Source organism: Stenella coeruleoalba (assembly GCF_951394435.1).
Source record: "Stenella coeruleoalba genome assembly, chromosome: 4".
Taxonomy (NCBI): Eukaryota; Metazoa; Chordata; class Mammalia; order Artiodactyla; family Delphinidae; genus Stenella; species Stenella coeruleoalba.
Window position 1 is genome coordinate 149,371,257 of NC_137149.1, and position 21,647 is coordinate 149,392,903.

Genomic DNA, 21,647 nt, shown 5'->3' on the forward strand with positions numbered 1-21,647 from the left:
GATCTATTATTCAGACTCTCCAGATTTTTCTCTTTTATCCCCAAGTAGCTGATTCATTCGTAATTATTTCTATTGGAATTACTCCATAAGGAAGAGTTGTCCTATCTCCCTCTTTTATTTATTTTTTTTCAGTCACTGATTTAAATCAGCATGGATTCAGAAAGGTTTTTTTTAAATACTTTGGTTACAATCCAATATTATCATTATTTATTTTATTGCTCAAATAAGATTGATAATAAGAAACATTGAAGAAGTCAGGTCCCTCCTTTTCTTGGAAACTGATATAACACCAGAAGAATGAATAAAGATTTTATATTTCACTGTCACAGAGATATCTGTTTTTAGTCATCAACATTAGAACAAATAGAAGAATGGAAATGGATTACACCCAGGTACAACAGAAGATGGGAAATAAAGGAAATGTCTTGTATATTTCTGAGAGACCTTGTTTGAAGCCTTAGAAAGGAAAGTCAAAAACGTTCCCTTGGTCAGCAGCCCTCACAGATAAATAGAAAATGCTAGTGATGGGGGCAGGTGCAGGACGGTGAGGTCGCCACCCTCTGGAGGACTTTCTTTACATCCAGGGAGCCAGCAGTCTGCACTCTGAGCAAGTCCCTTCGTGGAAGGACTCGGCCAATGATGCTCTTTTCCTACTCCCCCTCCAGCCCAGCAGAGCCCCCTCTTGAATTAGTCGGTCTCACAGCCTGAAAACTCTAAGGCCAGTCTGGTCTTCAGGCACAATGGGGCCAGTTACTAACAGGACATCTCTCCTGGTGCACACCATATGGGTTCTCTTGTTGTATCCTGTGATTGCTGCCTTGTGTCCCTCTCTAGACCTGCATTGGTCCCTTGCCTGTGCCTCAGGCCTCCAAATCCTGTTCTTAGTGTTAGTCATCAGATGCGGGACCAAAACCACCTGTCATACCTCCTTCACGCTCTCTGTCCACCTGTCCAACTAGAACTTTATTACCTGACCGACAATCTTCTAACGTTTGGACACACACTGGAAGTTCATCACTTGCCGCTGCTCTGCTCACCTGTACCCTGAGAGACCTAAGAGAGCACTGGTTGGAAGCACGGGCTCTGTATCTGGTTACCGTGTATAATTACTGGTTCTTCACTCATTCTTGTCTGACCTTAGGTGAGGAACCCAAACTTTATGTGCCCCAGTTTCCTTCTAAGTAAAATGGAGGTGATAATAAGGATATTTACTCAATGGCTTGCTACAAGGATTCAACACACACAAAATGTTCCAAACAATGTTGGGGACAAGGGCATTCTGTAGTGACTGTAGTATTGCCCCCTGATTGCCACCTGGTGATGTAGGGACAGCAGGGGATCTGATCACCCCTTAGCTTGTTCTTGTCTTCGAAGTTCAATTAGTAGTTTCAATACAGAAAACACTTAAAGAAATGCACATTTTTAAAAGGAGTGTGTAACTTTTATTATAGCGTTAACACTATTTTTACAAGAACTCTTTTTAAAAGGGATTTACCTGTTAAGGAATACAAAGAGCTGTATTTAAAGAGTTATGAATCGCAAAAATACATATATCGGGAGCAACTTTTTGGTAAGATCACATAGAAGAGCTTGTGGTTAGTGTGGTAAGGACATTTGCTCCCACTAAAGTCTGAAGAGTCCCTAAAGTTCTGGGACATTTTGTTGAGCACAAGCAAAGTAAAAACTGTTCATGTATATACATGTGCAAAACTTCTGGCAGCTGCCTTTTGCATAATTAATTTTTAGTTAATACCTGGGTAATATTCCTGTCAAATGCAAAAATAGCAGGTTGGGTCGACAGGGAAAGAACAATCTTTAACAGGAATACAAATGAACAGGAGAATGGAGTGTGGGTGGTACCTGAGTGATGAACTAAATCTTTATAAAGAGTCTTAGCTTTGTCAAAAGATAATAGTGTTTCATAATTGCTTCTTATGCAAAAACATTGCAAAAGAATCATCACGTGAAAATGGAAGGTCCTTTATCATCTGAAAACGCTAAGTTGCTAAATGTCAGCAACTTATAAAAAGGTCCAATTTCTTTTTCCTTAAATATTTTTCTAAAAATCTCTCAGATAGAACTCATTTTTCTTTATTACAGTTCTTATCACCGTTTCTACTGTGTCATAGTACATAGAGTGTTTACGTTCAAAAGAAATGCTCTATTCAAAACTGCATATTATAAATGAAAAAGTATGAGCATGCATATACTTTTTTCTTTACTTAATGACCACTTTCAACTATTCATCTACTTTTCTTGTTTTGTTTTTATAAATAACAAGGTATGACTCAGTGTACTGACAAGGAGCAAACAATCAAGTATCTAAAAGGACTATTTGCTTTTCATAGAAGATCTGAGCACATGCATCTGAGCACATGTCTGCTTCTATGAGTTCGCCCTTCTTAGATTCCACACATAAGCGAGATCATGCAGTATTTCTCTTTCTGTGTCTGGCTTGATCTCACTTAACATAATGGCCTCAAGGTTCATCCATGTTGTTGCAAATGGCAGGATTTCCTTCTCTTTAAAAACTGGACAATATTCTACTGTATATATGGACCACATTTTCTTTATCCATGTACCCACTGATGGATATTTAAGTGGTTTCCATCTCTGGGCTACAGATTTCTTTTTTCAACAGGAAATATTTTGCAAGTTAATACAAAACGGGCAATACATTTTATTGGTAATAATTTTTTTTAAAAACTATATGTACCACTCACTGACACTTCCTGTCTTTAATTTTTAAGAGGTTATCTTCTACTCAGAAAGATTACTGCTTGAAATAGAGGTACATTTTCTCCCCTTATTTTTAGAGAATCAAAAGCCCAGCTCTTTACTAAAGAATTTGAACTTAACATAATTAGGGAAATATTATAGGGCCAGTTTTTAATGCTTTAATACTTGTATACACTAATATGACCTAGTCATTCTGATTTTAGCTTGGAATCAAAAGTCTTCAGCAGGTGTTTGCCAGAGAGTTGTTTATTTCTTAGAAATTAGCTTTAAAATCACCCAGTTGATCTGCTCATTGTTACTTGACTTAAAACGAGTTAAGACTGGATTGTCTTTCTAAGAATTCCCCAGAGGGCCAGGCCAAAGTCACAGCATCCCTGCCCTGAAATTTTCACCACAGAAATGTTGGAATTTTGGAGCAAGAATTGACTGTAGACATCATCTTGTCCAGCTCCTTTCACAGATTAGGAATCTAAGATGCCAAGACCACAGGGTTGGCCTTGCCAGAACTTGACTCAGGTTCTTGACTCTCCGGACAGTGGTTTTTGCTTTTGTTTGGTTTTTTACATCTACCCTATACTATTTCCTCTCTCCAATATGGTAGAAGCAAGAGAGAATCATTTAAATGCATTTTTTAATGCAAAATAAGGGGTTTTCCAATTTTCTCCTTGTCTATTATAAACAATATTTGTATTTGATAGATTTTAACATGAGCTACATGCAACTTAGCTTGCCTATAATGATTCTGGACGAAATTATAGCTTCTAGTACAAATGGCCTGTTTGACACGTTTACACACCTTTCTACAGAATCAGCAGGAAAAATGTGGGTGAAATTTCTGAACATGATGCATAGGAGTAGATTTCCTGCTACACAAACGGTCATAATGGCGTAAAAATAATTATTCATGACGTTCCTTTGACCGTAGGGGACTGTGGGAGGGATGAATTCCAGATTGCACGCAGGGAGCGGCCTTCGGTCCGGACCCGAGACACGCCAGCAGCGCTTCCTACGAGAGCCCCGTGTCCTTCCTCTCCCCCCTCCGCCCGCCCCGCTTCGATTCTGCACGGCCCCTCTGCTGCCCCCTAGCGGTCCTAAGAGCCGGCAGCGAGGCTGCAAAGAGAAACCTACTTAATGGTGAGCAGAGACGTGACTCTTTTTCTTCCCCTGTAAGAATCTGCACCCATTTACAGTGTGGGGTGTTTTCCCCACCACAGAGCAACTCTCAGGACTCCGGCCTGGTGTCCTACAATGCAGCTCAGTTCTGACACCATCTACGCCAAGATCGCCTCTGATTCCTCAAGTTCAGGGCTCAGCCCTATAATACGCACCCACTTGGAGACCAAAGCAAGGCCAGGTTGTCACCCGCGCTTGCGACCAACCGGCTGCAGACCCAAGGTTCCCTGCTAGAGAGAAACACAAACCGAGGGACCCATTTTACTTACTAGCTGCCTTGTAATTACAAGAGGCTGTGACTCAGAACAGCCAGATGGGAGACACGCAGAGCTTCAGGCCCACCGCTGCCTCGCCCCGTGTCCACCAACCCAGAAGCTCTCCGACCTTTGGGCTTTTCTGGAGGCGTCATCACACAGGCCCGCTTGATGAGATCACTGGCTGCCGGCAAGCATTTAACCTCCAGGCCCTCTCCCTTCCCAGGAGACGCGGGTCAGGGTGGGACTAAAAGTTCCCACCCTCTGAACTTCAGGTCGGTTCACCTGGCAACAAGCTCCCCCCAACCCAGCGCAGGCCCCGAGTCACGTCACTAACATGATGAAAGACACCTTTGTCATTTTCCTCACTTAGGAAATTCCTGGAGTTGTAGGAGCTCCGAGCCAGAAGGGGACGGGGGCTAAGACCAAACGTATACACCTCTTATCACAAACCACAACGTCACACCTTCCACGATGAAGAGACAGAACATGTCATCTGGTGACTCAATCAAGATTTCAGTAAAATGAGATAACGAACTGGCCCTGAAATATATTTGTGCATGGGTATAAACTGCTATTCTTCTGTAGTTTAAAAACATGTACCTATTACCCTCAAATCAAGCTGAGAAACTCTTACCTTTCCATAACATTTGGTTCTACTCGTGCTACCCAGAAGGGCTGAACGGATGGGACCCAGAGGCACTGAGAGTAGGCTTCTCCAAGGGACGCATTAATTCACCTTCAGACAAAACCATCACAAAACCCAGCTGGTCTCCCGCCGACTTCTTCCCACCCCACTTCTGTCCTCTTGTTTCTCACGCTCGGAGTATTCTTTCTGTGGATTGAACATATTTCATTCATCACTATGAATATCAGACGGTTTGGCTATTTGTATGTGTCTTTCACCCCTAAAATGCCGGGAGCTCGTCAGTGTCACTTCACACGTATCTGTGCAAATATCCTCCCCACCCCTGCCAAGGTTGGTCTTGCCGCTGTCATTGGAGAAAAATACCATCTGGGAATAGGCCTGAGGAAGAGGGACCATTCAGCTTTATCCTAACAGCAGGGAAGCAAAATGAAAGCCTGTAACAGGCAAAGTGACAAGATGTATTCCAAAAACGGCACTAATCAATCAAATGACCGACAAGACTATTCATTTCATTTTTATTGAATTAAAAACTGTCTAGAGACAAGTGGAAAAAATAATTTATTGCAAGATCTCTTACACATGAACACAGAACATTTCACACAAATATCAATGTGCTGATAGGAAATGCTAAATTTAAAGACAAACATTTTTACACAAAAGTAATTGTACTGTATTTTATAAAGATAGATGTTAATAAATTATCAGAGATACTGAAGGACGACAGGCTAACGAGTCCAACAGGAATGCGTTCTATGTTGGAATTAAAGTAAGTTTTCTGAACACGATGCCCTGGATATAGTCACATTCTTGTAAGCTAAGATAAAGGAGCTAATTTCTGGGAATAAAGGGCCAGCAGGGGCTCTGACGAACAGGAACACCCCAGCCATGCTTCCAGCTTTTTCCTTGGATGTGGTCAGAGCCCCTAACGTTTACCCCAAACTAACGCAATAGCTCGTTGTGAAACAGTGCCGCTTTAAGAGCTGCACGGGAGTAGTGAGACTTATAATTACACAAGGGGCACAATGCAAACGACAGCGTTTTAGAGGAATTATAATTGCCACGGGATCTGAGTGAACAACCCAATAGTTTAATAACAGAAATGTGCATTCTCTATTTCTGAAGGAAAGTGAGCATAATTCAAACTAGTGAGTATTTTCTTAGCATGATATATTAATTCTTATTTGGGGAGTCTGAAAATAAATTGCATTTTTTCCCTAAAATTCTGAATTCACTCCTTTAGAAAATGATTTCTATAATGATATACACCAACATGACAAAACTTTTTTATATGTTATAGTCATTAAAATATACATATGCATATATAGAGAGCACTGAACAGATATGGAAAACCATGGAGGGTGTGTGTGTGTATGTGTGTGTATAGATAGAGAGAGAGAGAGAGAGAGAGAGAGAGAGAGACATGGCCAAATACTGTTCTGTTTCATTTAATTAAATTCAACAAATATTTATTGGGTGTCTACTACTTGCAAGTCACCATGTTAGGTGATGCCTGTAGTAGATTTTAAGACACGTGAAGCTCACATCACCCACACGAAGCCAAACTTCAGATAATATACTAAACCTTGAAAATACTCACAAGCAGAGCTCAAGCTGAATAATGAACAAGGAAAGAGATAACCAGGAGAAAGGCTTGGGGAAATGGAAAAGGACCAAGGGAGTGACTGCTCCCAGGCTTGGCAGGAGTTAGGGGAAGACTGGACCTCACCCCGTCCTCTTCACCTCAAGGTCCAAGATTCAGTTGTCATCCTGCTTTGTTTCCTTTACAAAGTGGAAAAAATAGGGTATTAATTTTCAGTGATAATAAAGCTTGTAGGACTCCCAAAAGATTTTCTTTCTCTTTTTAAGTAAAATTTGATCTGCATTCATATCTACAGTTTTTCTAAGTCATTCCCAGCATCACGCTGGATGAGACAGAAGCACCCAAGTCAAATGAGCAATGCTGGCGGGAAGCTAATTTATCAGAACATCGGGAAGCAAGCTAGCACCAGAGGTGAAAACAGTGAAGAGAAGATGAAGATAAGTATTTCAGAACTTGGCATTCCATTCCTTTCAGGACTTCTACTCTAAACGTATTTATAACGAATGTGTACATCCAGGAAAAGACATATAGTCAAGGAGTCTCCCCCCCCCCCAAAGAACCAGCGCATCAGCGGGGAACAAAGCATCAGACTTGTTTCTGATGCAACCCACTGGGAGGGGGGAAAGCTGGCAGGGCCTCGGTGTCACGAGCCACCCTGGGTCACAGGACCACCGAGCGAACCCCAGAGTTCTGAGGCCCCCCAGCACCTGGGTTCAGGCTGGAGTACACCCAGGGCACGAGCAGGCACCTATAGCCTCCCTGCGGAATCATTTAGATTCCGGAAAAGTATAGATCACTCTTCTCTCCAGGAAAGACACACGAGGGACCAGGATGTCCAAAAATGCCCAAACATCCCCCGAGGTGACAGCGTGGCCCTTACAAGGAGCTGGAGCGTCATGGTTAGGAAACCTCCCGCGAAGGCGGCCCTGTCTTGGCCCTGATGGCGCCCTCACGACAGCTGAGGGCGCTGGGGAGGGCCCGGGGGCGCCCCTCACCGCCCACTCCCCAGCTGGGTCTGAGCCAGATTGCGGAGGAACAACCAAAACCAGGTCTCCTCCGTCTACTGCTTTGGTTTTAATCTCATTAGAGGACAAAACCAGCAACCATAAAGTCTCCGCTAAGAAGTCTGTATAGTTCTTACCGGCTCACTAATGGTTCAGTATTTCTGCTGCTCTACTGAAGAGTTCGCGTAAGCAAGAATTCTTTGCAAATGAAACGTGTTTTCAGTGATTATGATTTAGCTCCCATGTTTATAGTCTGTCTTAAAAAAGGAATTACACTCTGATGAGTCATACCTCTGTTCCCGTAATTTTTCTGGATAGAAACCAAACTTGCATTGGCTCTTTTTTGCCCTTCATGGACACTGGGCCTCTGTGCTCCAAATGGAATTGTGGGTCTGAATTTTCTGGTGTCATGAGACATCTAAAGGGGACAGGGAACAGGGAGAGAAACGTGGAGCACGGCTGCACAGAGAAAGTGACACACATCAAAGCTATTTAAAGGCACCTTGAGGTTTTAGTAACAATGATCATAGCAGAAACTCCTAAGATGGTGAAGCATCACTTAAATTGGAAATAATGACACCATCTTCTCAAATAAATAATAAATAATCCTAAGAGCAGAGGTGGTAAATGTTAAAGGCAATAAAAGCACCCAGGGAATTAAAACACATGCAAAGAGACATTTTTCAAATCAGTAAACACCTAGATGTGTCTCTTACCTGTATGTATATTCAGACACATTTATTTTTCCTTTTTGTCCAGTGGTTTCTGTTCGGCTTGTGAGGTTGACAGTATTTCCAAAAAGACAATAGCGAGGCATCCTCTGTCCTATGACACCGGTGACTACCTCCCCTGTGTGAACCCCTATCGTTATCTGCAGAAATCAAAGCTCCGCCTTAATAAATTCAATACTGTGAATTATTGCTTCCTCTATATTAAAGAATAATGCAGAGTCATCATATAAAAATCATAAGAATTCTCTAGAACTCCAAGCATATTACAGACAAAAACCCTCACAGAAATCTTTCAAGAGGAACATTCTTTTTGCCAAGTTTGAAGCTTTCAAAGATGTGAATCTGGCAACTTACATGAGACACAGGAAAGAGATTTTAAAAAATAAACCAGAAGGGACAGGGGTTTTTTTCTCATCCTCATGACTTTCAGTACATGGAATAAAGAAGATTTCAAACAGGTGGACAGGTTTCCCATTTCTACGGAAGAATGTAATACAATGGGTTCAATACAATATGAGTCTTTGTTTATACAGATGGCCAAAAGGCACAAGAAAAGATGCTCAACATCGCTAATTACTAGAGAAATGCAACTCAAGATTGCAACGAGGTATCACCTCACACCAGTCAGAACAGCCATCATTAAAAAGTCTACAAATAACAAATGCCGGAGAGGGTGTGAAGAAAAGGGAACCCTCCAACACTGGTGGTGGGAATGTAAACGGGTGCAGCCACCATGGAGAACAGTATGGAGGTTCCTTAAAAAAACTAAAAGTAGAGCTGCCATAGGACCCAGCAATCCCACTCCTGGGCATATACCTGGAGAAAACTATAATTTGAAAAGATACATGCACCCCAGTGTTCACTGCAGCACTATTCACAATAGCGAAGACATGGAAGCAACCTAAGTGTCCACTGAAGGATGGATAAAGAAGATGTGGTGCATATATACAATGGAATATTACTCAGCCATAAAAAAGAATGAAATAATGCTATCTGCAGCAACATGGATGAACCCAGACATTATCATACTCAGTGAAGGAAGTCAGACAAAGACAGCTATCATGTGATATCACCTATATGTGGAATCTAAAATATGACACAGACGAACATATCTACGAAACACAAACAGATTCACAGACATAGAGAACAGATATATGGTTACCAAAGGGAAAAGGGAGAGGGAGGATAAATCAGGAGGAGTTTGGGATTAACATACACACACAACTCTATATAAAATAAATAACCAACAAGGATCTATAGTATAGCACAGGGAACTATATTCAATATCCTGTATTAAACCATAATGGAAAAGAACATGAAAAAGAATACACGTTATATATGTGTAACTGAACCACTTTTCTGTACAGAAGAAACACAACATTGTAAATTATACTTCAATTTAAAAAACATTAAAAATCTTAGTCTTTGTTGTCAAGATGTTATTCCTTGTACATAATTAATGATTAGCTGGTCAAGAATATAAATCAGTTGTCCAAAAGGTCTATTACTACCATTATAATATCTGTTTTATCTACTAACCTGAACAGATTCACCATCTACCTGGACCTGGCCGGCAATTTCCATCATGTCCAAAGCCAGGTGGCAAATGGAACGTGCATGGTGGATGCAGGGCTCTGGTAACCCACTCACCGTCATGTACTTATCACCGACCGTTTCCACCTAGCAGGGCACAGATTGGTCAGTACAAACATGACTGTTTCACTTGCTACCCTTACACAGAACACGTTCTTCCAATTGCTATCAATAACTTTCAACTTTCCTCCCCTGAATCTCTTAATATTCTGATACCTTCAGCTCCAACAAGAAACGTCATTATTTGAAATGTACACATCTGGCACTTGGAGTCTGATTACAGGCATTATTTTTCCTCTAGTTAAGTCCCGGTTTCTCAGCTCAGATATGCTTACTACCCAGTAGAACAATTTACTACCCTATTTCCCCTTAAAACACTGATGGTTGGATGGGCCAAAGCTCCACTGCCCCCAGTTCAGTGATTTATCCTGGTCATTAACCACAGATTTTTATGATGTGCTCACCAAGTGCTACACTGTTCCTCGGAAAAAGACTATAAAATAAATAGTCCTTGTGATACTTCTATGACTCCAGATGCCTGGGGGTGGTTTAGTTCACATTCTTGCCTTTACGAAGCAATATTCCACTGACTTCATTTTTCCAATATTATATTTGTTACTAACTGAAACCAAGGGCAGAAATGCCTTATAAACGTTTCCCTTCAAGCTGATGCTATCTAGAAGCAGGTCTGAGTCCCCTTCTTATGCTCCATGGCTTCTTTACTGTGCAAATCACTTTTACCTTTCAGTAAAAATGTCGCTTGCAGACCAACGACATGAATGCCATGTTTATATTATGTGTGATAAACCACCTGCACGGATTTAACATTTTATTTTAACTAGGGAATCGTCTGTTCCATTCATTTGGGTTACAAGGAAGAGAATGTTTTAGAACGAGAGGTATTATTTAAGAAAATGGTAAATAACGAAGGCATGAGAGCTGCCCGTACCAAGCCTGCAGGGCTACAGTCAGGGAATGGTGACTGCATTAGGACAGGACCTGGACTTGCCTTATAAACAAATGGATTTTTCCGGGAATCCGTCAGAGTGTCGAATCTGGTATAGAGGTCGTTGAGGAGGTTGACAATCTTCATGGCCCCTTCCCCAGACGCATGCTTGCTGCAGAAGGCGTTGAAGCCCACGATGCCGCTGAAGAGGATGGTCACGTTGTCGTACCTCTTCGCGGGCACCGGACGCTTGTGTCTCAGCTCGTTGGCCACGGACGGAGGAAGGACAGAGTACAGCAACCTGTCCAGAGGGGTGAGGACAAAGCCACAGTGAGAGATGCTGAGAGCAGCTTCAGTGCCTCTCCGGCCCACTTCGTAGACTTCAATGCCATGTGCACTGTGCAGGCTTGGGTTCTGACAGGACACCCGCTATTAGCCATCTTTGTAAGTCAAGTCGAGAAAATATAAATAATTGGTTTGTTTTAATCCCACAGAACATCCCCAAATCCAAACCAGTTCAAAGCAAATCAAAATAAGCCAAACGAAACAGAGGACTGACACCGGGAAGTCAAAGTTTTCTTGCGTGGTCTTGTGTGTCGACGCTCCTGCTGGGATATTCACAGGGTGAAAGAAGCCATTCAAGCACTTAGCACTGTTTGGATCCCACAAAACCAGGGATACGTTCACCTCTCAGGGATAAGCCATCTGCCTCAACGTTTGTCATCTGACGTGAAAAGCAGATTTCCCCAACAAGGACCTACTGTACAGCTCAGGGAACTCTACTCAATATCCTGTAAAAACCTTTAACAGAAAAGAATCTGAAAACGAATATGTATATATGTATATATAACTGATTCACTTTGCTGTGCACCTGAAACTATCACAACATTATAAATCAACTATACTTCAATGAAAGAAAGAAAGGAAGGAAGGAAGAAAGAAAGGGCAGATTTTTCTGTTTCATTCCTGCCTCACTCCTTCATGGAAGAAATGGATAAAGCAGGTAGAAATTGGTCTAGACAAGAAAAGATCCTATTTCCGTTGACAATCCTGAGACCACGCTGACGGGACCAGGGGCTCTGGGGAGCAGGGAGAGTGGTGAGCACACGGGAGGAGTGAGAGCTGAGCAGAGAAGCGGAAGCAGGCAGACCTGCGGTTCCTTGACGTGACGGCGCACAGGAGTAGCCACCACCTCCGAGCCTCTTCCTCCCCTAAGCCAGACGGCACCGGTGCCAAGGTTAAGGTGCAGAATGGTGCTGAGGTCTCAGTTTTTCGCTACCTTTAGTGGAATTTATTCAGTGTTTCACTTTTCACTTTCAAACAGAGAACATTTTATACAACATTTTAAAGCTGTATTTGAATATTAAATGTGACCAGTACAACTACTTCATTTCAACAAAAATTCATAGTAAATGTTTATCATTAAATCACCTTGAAAACCAAACACCAACGAAGATGGAAACCTTGGTGGTTTCTAATATAACAGCCGAGCAGGGTCCGAGTAACTCAGACTTACAAATCCAGGTGACTGTGAGCCTTGGTGCTAAGTGCTGTCTTACAAGCGCCATAAAATGTGTTATTTTTCATGGGGGAAGCTGTACCACAGACTGATAAATATACACTTTGAGTGGTTTCTCGAGCAGTAGGAGGAATCTGACTGGCCCACCTCATCCCACATACTTGTGGAAATTTGCCAAATACCGGAACGCTTAAGGGGTTCCCTTCAGGGCCGTGAGGAAAGTAAAGTGGTGTCGAAGAAACTAGTTTTCAGCTACATTATACAAAGTAGGAGAAGGGCAGGAAGAAGCTAGGGATGAAGACAGACGTTTACGTGCATTCTCTATCCATCTAGCTGCCAATAAACAGTTAATTGCTGTGTTTACCTGTGGGCACAGCATCCAACCACAGGCAACACACACACATCAATGCAAGAAAAGGACAGGAAGTGGTGCTGTTACCAACCCTATGGTGTCAAGTAGAGTGACACAGTTCCTCCACGAAGGAGGATGAGGTCAATTCTCCAAGACAGCTTCCTATTATACAAACGTTAAAAATGAACACGCAAGACCACCGGAAAAATTCTCTTACGAAAGTCAGTGATTTCATGCCTTTAATTGATTTTAATTAATATACTCAAGCAAGGCCAAGCAGTATGCACAATGTGTATCTGTTTAAATGAATTACCTGAAAACGAAATATTATCTTAAATGTTACTTGCCCAGTAGTTCATAATTTAATCCACCATTCGTAGAAAAATAACAGTTTTGTGTTTTGATACCTTTGTTCATGTATCAAATTACAGATGCAATTGCTGTCATCACAGATGACACTACAGTCTGTCAGACTCACACCTGCTGAACCCCAAAATAATCTGGAGTCCAAGAACAGAACACTTTCAAAATATAATGGCCAAATCTAAGTTCAGTGTTCTGTGACCCCCAGCACCTGGGCAGCCCTGGCACCTAGAGGTACACCTCTTGTGTGAAGAACTGGATGAACGGGTAGTTGGACTTGAAATATGCACTTGAATTATTCTTCTAATGACTTCCAGAGACATGCTTTGGCGTATATTCTTCCAGCTTGGTTTGTAAAATTACTATTAGGACTGACTGATTTCTGTGTGCGTAACTTCTATTGAAGTGATGTGTCAGAGTTTACCTAGGACTCCAGACCTACGGCAGGTCCCACGCCTCGGAGTCCTGCTATAGGGAAGAACCTCTGTGTTCTATTACAAGCTAATCACTAACGGGGTGTTGCTTATCAGATTAAATTGTACACGATGGCCCATCTCTGGGAACCCTGCTCCCCAGGTCACAAGCCTTAAGCTAAATACCTTTGTTTAGCTCCCAGGAAACAGCCTAACCAGGTTCACCAGGGAGCGGCCGCAGGAAGGCAGACATTCACACCTCCCAGCCCCAGACGCGGCCAGGAACCAGGAAGTGCTTAGCCTTAGCCCCGCCCCTTTGGCGGGTCCCACCCACCTTTGGCTTTAGCCCCGCCCCTTTGGGTGGTCCCACCCCCTTCAGCTGGTCCTGCCCCTTTTAGTACAAAAGGAGCCCGAATTCTAACTCAGGCCAGATGGTCGTTTGGGACACAAGCCCGCCATCTTCTGGGTCTGCCGTCTTTCCGACTACGATCGCTGTTCCTTGCCCCAGCAACTTGTGTCTGGATTTACGGGCCTGCTGCGCCGAGCAGCCTGACGGTCAGTCTCAACTACGGCAGGGCCACCGGCTACCACGCAGGCCAGCCCTGCCAGCCCTGCCCGCCCTCTTTAAGCACAGGGCACGTGCTTACGTGTCTGTCTTCTTCTTTTCATCTTCCAGGGCACGCAGTGTGAGCTGCAGCCTGTCCGTGAGGATTTCCAGCTCCTGCGTCAGCTTGTACTCCTCTCGGAACTGCTCCCCCAGCAGCACGAGGTCCCGCGTGGCATCGTGCAGGGGGATGTCGCTCAGGTACAGCCCTCGCCGGGTCAGGTCGTCCAGGTTCATGACACTGTCACAGGGAGAAGGAGGCACTGTCAGTCCCCAGGGTCCCCACGATAACACTGCCCTGGCTCCTGTCCAGGAGTCTAATCCCGCCGCCTGCCATTCAGCAGGTCAGGCAGAAGAAGATTTGGAGAAAAGCGAGAGGAATGTGCTTCATTCTTCTCAATATTTAAACATCTGTCAAAAGAGCAGTGAACCTGACATGCAGTGAACCTGACATGCAGTGGACCTGACATGCAGTGGACCTGACATGCAGTTTTGCCAAATGGCACTGTCTAAGGCCATCAGCCTAAATTAAAAGATAATGTGAAAAACTGCCCTACGAAACCTGCTCGGGTTTTTAACACAAGCCTGTTATACTTATTGCCACAGTTTTCCCTCATTATGAAGAGATGAAGAAAAAGTTATCTTTCCTCTCTTTAACAAGGATAACAGTGTTTCTTCTGAGAAGCTAGTTCATTGTTGCCTTAGGGGTTCTATGACGTAACTAGGCATCTTCTCTTTCACAGACAATGATGAAAGGTTTACAGCCTGATTTATGACCCATCTTCAACATGACTTTTCTGTACTCATGACTTTCTAACATGCACTTTCTATTCTGCTCTTACTTCTGGCTCTAATTTCTTCTACTACTCGTATTTTCTTTGACAAATTTTCTCATTTATTTGAAACAGTATTTGCTCTTGCTGAATTTGATGCATCTTCATAACTTAAGTCATTCTTAGAACAACGTGATATTTATCGATTTGGTGAAGATCTACCAGTAAAAAGTTGACTTTTAAAAAAATTTAGTATTTCGTTAAAATGTCTGAAGGTTACATTCTTGGTTTGAATTCTTTAAATGCAAAGTAATTATTTCCAGTTGTGCATAATAATAATTTCTCTAAAATGACATAACTGTGTTGTGACTTTACTAAAGAAATTGGGATTAATAAAATGTTTCCCTGCAATATATTCTCAGCAGAAATGTCCATAAATCAAAGCAAAAGTTAGCATGCTAATAAAGAAAAATAAAATGATCAGTTTACTATTGACACACACCCTTCAGGAAAGAGGCCAGCTCATCCAGCAAAGGGTCTACAAGACCTGCCAGTGAGCAGAGGAAAAATGACTATAACTGTAAAACGAAAATGAAGGGTTCAAATGCTCATACTGAGTGAGAAAACTTAATCAAATTACGTCTCATTGTTCTCAAAACATATTTATTATTTTAATGAGCTATTATTTTTTTTCCTGTTTTTTTCTTAACATCTTTATGGGAATATAATTGTTTTACAATGGTGTGTTAGTTTCTGCTGTATAACAAAGAGAATCAGTTATATGTATACTTATATCCCCATATTCCCTCCCTCTTACATCTCCCTCCCACCCGCCCTACCCCACCCCTCTAGCTGGTCACAAAGCACAGAGCTGATCTCCCTGTGCTATGCGGCTGCTTCCCACTAGCTACCTATTTTACATTTGGTAGTGTATATATGTCCATGCCACTCGCTCACTTCGTCCCAGCTTACCTTCCCCCTCCCTGTGTCCTCAAGTCCATTCTCTACATCTGCGTCTTTATTCCTGTCCTGCCCCTAGGTTCTTCAGAACCATTTTGTTTCTTTTAGATTCCATATATATGTGTTTTCATACGGTATTGGTTCTTTTTATGGCTGAGTAATATTCCATTGTATATACGTGCCACATCTTCTTTATCCATTTGTTTGCTGATGGACATTTAAGTTGCTTCCATGTCCTGGCTATTGTAAATAGAGCTGCAATGAACATTGTTGTACATGACTCTTGGAATTATGGTGTTCTCAGGGTATATGCCCAGCAGTGGGATTGCTGGGTCATATGGTAGTTCTATTTTTAGTTTTTTAAGGAACCTCAATACTGTTCTCCATAGCGGCTGTATCAATTTACACTCCCGCTAACAGTGCAGGAGGGTTCCCTTTTCTCCACACCCTCTCCAGCATTTGTTTGTAGATTTTTTGATGATGGCCATTCTGACTGGTGTGAGGTTATATACCTCATTGTGGTTTTGATTTGCATTTCTCTAATGATTAGTGATGTTGAGCATCCTTTCATGTGTTTGTTGGCAATCTGTATCTTCTTTGGAGAAATGTCTATTTAGGTCTCTGCCCATTTTTGGATTGGGTTGTTTGTTTTTTTGATATTGAGCTGCATGAGCTGCTTGTAAATTTCAGAGGTTAATCCCTTGTCAGTTGCTTCGTTTGCAAATATTTTCTCCCATTCTGAGGGTTGTCTTTTAGTCTTGTTTATGGTTTCCTTTTCTGTGCAAATGCTTTTAAGTTTCATTAGGTCCCATTTGTTTATTTTTGTCTCCATTTCCATTTCTCTAGGATCAAAAAGGATCTTGCTGTCATTTATGTCATAGAGTGTTCTGCATATGTTTTCCTCTCAGAGTTTTATACCGTCTGGTCCTACATTTAGGTCTCTAATCCATTTGGAGTTTACTTTTGTGTATGGTGGTCCAGATTCTTCTAATTTCATTCTTTTACATGTAGCTGTCCAGGTTTCCCAGCACCACTTATTGAAGAGGCTGTTTTTTCTCCACTGTATAGTCCTGCCTCCTTTATCAATGATAAGGTGACCATATGTGCGTGGGTTTATCTCTGGGCTTTCTATCTTGTTCCATTGATCTATATTTCTGTTTTTGTGCCAGTAACTGTTTTCCTCTTGGGGTTATTTATTTTGTAAGTAAAACTGCTTTCAGTTGATCTCATTTCGTGTGAGTACTGGTTTCTCTATACACAAGAGCAGGTCCCATATGACAACGGGTGAGTGTGTCACTATGTAGCCAATTTCTGCATATGGTGATTAGCAAGTAGGCTCTAAACTTCCTGCTTCTATTTCCAAAGAAACCTTTCTCTCCATGAGTAGAAACTGTCCCTATTGAGAAGCTGTCATTCTACCGATGCTCAACTTGGAAAGAGGCCGAAGGAAGAACACTTATTTATAGCAGTTGAAGATATATAGTTAGATCAATGGAGTTTATTAATAAAAAATATAAAGAGTTTATATTCCCTAATTTTGTCTCTTTTATTTTCGTAATATATATTCTCAGGGGAAAAACCCATCATTAGTCTTATAGAGTCTTTAATACCATATTAATAATTTCCAAGGAACGTGTTACAAAATTCATTTGATTTTTCAGAAATTTGAAGACAATATCTTTAAATGAAAAGTGATCAATTGGACTTTAAACTAAATTTTTAATCAACAGCCCACCAAAACATCCTTTCTTGAGTGTTACTAGATAATGTGCATACATTTGGCCTGCACAAAGTTATCACCTAACAACAAGTTCTCTAGTTATCTGTGTCTACTGCTCTCAAGTAAATTTAGATATGTGTTTCTTTTTTTTTTTTTTTTTTTTAGATATGTGTTTCTTATTCTAAATTCCCACGCATCTTTTAGTAGAATGCTTGTCACGTTGGGAAAATACCAACCTACAGTTTTACTTCCCTCTAATGTTTATTATATCTATTTTTTAAATTAATTAATTTATTTATTTGTTTTTGGCTGTGTTGGGTCTTTGCTGCTGTGCACCGGCTTTCTCTAGTTGTGGTGAGGAGGGGCTGCTCTTCGTTGCAGTGCACGGGCTTCTCATTGTGGTGGCTTCTCTTGTTGTGGAGCGTGGGCTCTAGGCACGTGGGCTTCAGTAGTTGTGGCACGTGGGCTCAGTAGCTGTGGCTCGCAGGCTTTAGAGCGCAGGCTCAGCAGTAGTGGCTCACGCGCTTAGCTGCTCTGCGGCATGTGGGATCTTCCCGGACCAGGGCTCGAGCCCATGTCCCCTGCATTGGCAGGCAGATTCCTAACCACTGCACCACCAGGGAAGTCCCGATGTTTATTATAAATAACGTTATTTACATAAATGTCACCTTAAAACTATATTTTGAATAGTATATCTCAGTTAAAGTAGTGAAATAGTTTTACTATAAAATAGCTTACATCCAGAAATCAGTAGAAAAGTAACTTCTTGGTGCCAAATATAACCATGTATTTCTGCCATCGCATTACATGCTTTATAGGTTTGCTTATGGACATATGATGTGTCTTTGGAAGGTACAAAGCTACAGAGTTAGCTACCTTCAGATTAGGTATCCCCGGATCTAATGGCATAAACACTCAGCAACTTGACTAAGGCACGGCAAACAAAACAGAAGACATGACTCCTTCCGAGTTTATTGCAAATGTTCAATGAAGTTATCCTTGTTATAGAGAGGCGTATAAGAAGAGTTGTGAAGTCTAAGCATACTTTGTAGAAACAATTGAATAAAAAGATATTGGACTCCTTCATTAGCGCCAGATGGGTACTTCTATCTATTATAATTCACCTCGAAGTGATTACCTTGGTGAGCACAGGAAAAGTATGCTGTCTGCTTCAGGTAAGTAGATCATCTGGCCCTTGAGCCGTAAGCAGCTGATCTCAGTGCCCGTCAGTTCATCCTCACACTCTGATTTCTCTACATCCAACAACCCTTCCTGGAAAAGGCAAGACACAACCGTCCACTCATGCCTTTGTCTCTACCTAACGACTCAGCCGAGGAGGACACAGAGACCCTCATTCCCACCAAGCCGTAAGGGAGAACATCGGCCCAGGTAGAACAGGAGAGGCGTTTCACCAGATTCCGCCAGGTAACAAGCAGACAGCCTCACATCACTGCAGAAAAGCCAACTGACCGTTTCCTTTGAACCCAGAAAGACAGTAGCTGTGCTACTTTCACATCTTTATGGAAAGCTGCAGTGAGTCTTATTTCTGATTTTCCACCATGGCCACAGCACGTAATCCCAGGCTCTAGCAAAGACCAGACCCAGTGTCCCCATGCCCACCCCTACACTACATGCACAGAGCAGCTGGAAGCAGCTGGTTCCAAATACAGGAAGCAGGTGTGGGGAAGACCTTTGTAGGTGGAGGGCGGAAGGGAGGGTGAGCTTTGTCCTCTGGAACACTGGCTACATCAGCCCGAAGAACAGAAACTACGAGATCTGGGTACCACCAACTATCAACTGAATGAAAATGTTATCACTTGTATTTCCCCACAAAAATGCCCTGAAGAATAACAGACAATTTAGGGAACAACAAACCAGCGGCTTTGGGTGAAGTTTAAAAAATCTTTATTAGTTCCCCAGATTTCTAAAATAGGAGTCTGTAGCTGTATATTGAGTAAAAGGTGTTGGTTTCATCGTGTGCACCCGGGCAGCCTGGGCGAGGCCTTCTCCAAACTCTCACGCGTTTATTCTAACCAGAGGAGAGGGTCCCACTTCCCTACAGGCAAACCCCAAATCAGCACCGTTGCCTTTGAAATAGGACTCCCTTCGGGCTCTGGCGTTTCTCTCTCTACACCTTCTGCATCTCACAGAATGTTTTCGCAGCTAATTATCCCTGTGGAACACTTCTAATCTGTAACAGACCTTACTTTCTCACATTTACTGAAATAATATCTCAATTACCTTGCTTCTCAGTACGAAGACCGTATTGATGTGTGAGAGGATCCCATGGAAACTGATGTCAATATGAGGACGGACCAGCGAGAAGACAGACAGGAGGCTGCAGGTCCCAGGCTGGAGCTAAAATGCAGATGAAAACAAAAGGATACTTAGTCAATAATTCTTATGATCTGATAGTAGTTATTAGATCAGACCAGCTCAACAGCACTTGAACATAGAAAATCGTAATTATTTCGTAGGAAAGTGACCTCAACTGTGGACTCACAGCATCATCTAAGCAGCTTGGCGACTAAATGAACATCCAGTAGTTGCCTGAACATGAAACCTAATATGGAATCAGGGGACTAATATGCAAATATAAGCTAATCTAAACAAGAGAAGAATTTTTGAAGAAAAAAGAATGGAACTTAGCTTTTAAATTGTAGCATGAGGTGTTAGATGTCCACGGCCTAAAATGAAATTTAAATAGCAAGACCACCCACGACACTCATAGTTTATCGGGAGACGGCTAATTATCAATAAAAGGGAAAGTGGGTGACTGCTTACACTAAGTGATGTTCATCCACCCTCTAGCCTCACAGTATAACAAGGGGAGAGCAGGCCAAGAGGGACGTGACACAGTCAAGGTCATCAATGGAGGAGAGGCAGAGGCAGCATAACAGCCCAGTCCACACATGGTTCTGCCTCCAGATTTACGGGTTCATGCCAGATCCCATGGGAGTTCATCCTGAATTAAGAGTCCTTAATTACAAGCAAAAAGTATCTCTAGACACATGTCATGTGCAATTCCAAAAGTCAGAAACGGAGAGAAAAGAAAAAGTAGGAAGAGAGGACTTGACAACAGGTCTGAATAAGAAGATAATGTAATAACAATAATAATAATACAAGTCAAACGTACATTCCTGGCATCACCCAAATGTTGTCCTTTGATGCTTTTTCTACTAAACCCCATGGTAACCTCTATCGCTTTCCTCTTTGGTGTATTTTAAATTCCTTCCTTTTCCCTGCAAATGTCAGTGGTTGATTTTGAAAGTTATTTTCAGACAGTAGATATTCAGTGACTATTTGCTCCATGTTGAATAAATTAAGTGAAAACTGATTGTTACTGGAAAGTTACTCACTTCCTCATTAAAACAAGTACACTATTCCCACAGAATTCTCCCACTGCCCTTGTGATTAAAACAGAAAAAAATAAGTAGCTGTCCTAGGCCAAGCTGCAGTATGCTGAAACACACTTAGTGTGCAGTTACGGAACTTCCGTGACGTACCGTGTGCTCCACGTTACCTGATACATAAGCAAAGGGTTAAAGGTATGAATGGTCACCTGTAACGATAGTGTCTTTGTGGCCTTCTGTCTCAGGCCCCAAGGGAGTGTGATGTACTCTTACCTGGGGAAGGACTCTGTAGATGGCATTGCCACACTGAGTGACCACGAGATCCCGGTTGAATATGATGTGAAAGGGAAAAGCTTTGCAGAAGGTATATGGGCTGATGCGTGATTCCTGGGTACCATTTTCTTCAAATCTGTCAAGATCTTCATAAAAATCCTCTTCTTTTGACTCTTTTTCTTCAATCAAAAATTGAGTATGATCACATTCTTCGTTTCTTTGCTGAATAACCTGGATGCCAAAAGGGGAAATGGTGTTAATTGTCTGCATTTAGTTACAATACCTAAATACCTAAGAAACTGGTGATGAGAACTTCACTTAGCAGGTTAATTTTAAAAATTCAATATATGCAAACACTATACACGCCTAACACAGAAAACTATTGCTGGACATTGATTTATGAAATCTGAAGACTGACTAAGTAAATTCACAGAAAGATAGCAAATCTGGTACGAGTCCCCTAGTGGTCCATGCAGCCTCTTTGGTAGAATTTGGGGGAAAGCACCCCCTTGTCCTGGTGGGCTCAGCACCCCTCAGCCAGGCACACGTACAGTAGACACCCTACACATCATACAGAGTGGTATGTTTAATATGGTCAAAAATGACACGCACAAACAGGGAAATGAAA

The 21,647-nt window shown here is 42.1% G+C and overlaps 1 protein-coding gene across 3 annotated transcripts in view; it reads right to left on the reverse strand.

Annotated features, from left to right (window-relative positions):
- Window positions 1-5,311: 5,311 nt before the first annotated feature.
- GUCY1B1 (guanylate cyclase 1 soluble subunit beta 1) overlaps window positions 5,312-21,647 on the reverse strand; it is a 47,824-nt gene continuing 31,488 nt past the window's right edge. For all 3 annotated transcript variants that reach the window (XM_079920018.1, XM_079920020.1, XM_079920019.1), the window contains exons 6-14: window positions 21,020-21,250; window positions 19,635-19,751; window positions 18,532-18,665; window positions 13,984-14,181; window positions 10,753-10,990; window positions 9,690-9,830; window positions 8,136-8,290; window positions 7,711-7,837; window positions 5,312-6,594 (exon numbers count right to left, since the gene is read on the reverse strand). In XM_079920018.1, the coding sequence (XP_079776144.1) occupies window positions 6,571-6,594; window positions 7,711-7,837; window positions 8,136-8,290; window positions 9,690-9,830; window positions 10,753-10,990; window positions 13,984-14,181; window positions 18,532-18,665; window positions 19,635-19,751; window positions 21,020-21,250 (1,365 nt within the window). In that variant the 3' untranslated portion in view covers window positions 5,312-6,570. The remainder of the gene's footprint in view (window positions 6,595-7,710; window positions 7,838-8,135; window positions 8,291-9,689; window positions 9,831-10,752; window positions 10,991-13,983; window positions 14,182-18,531; window positions 18,666-19,634; window positions 19,752-21,019; window positions 21,251-21,647) is intronic.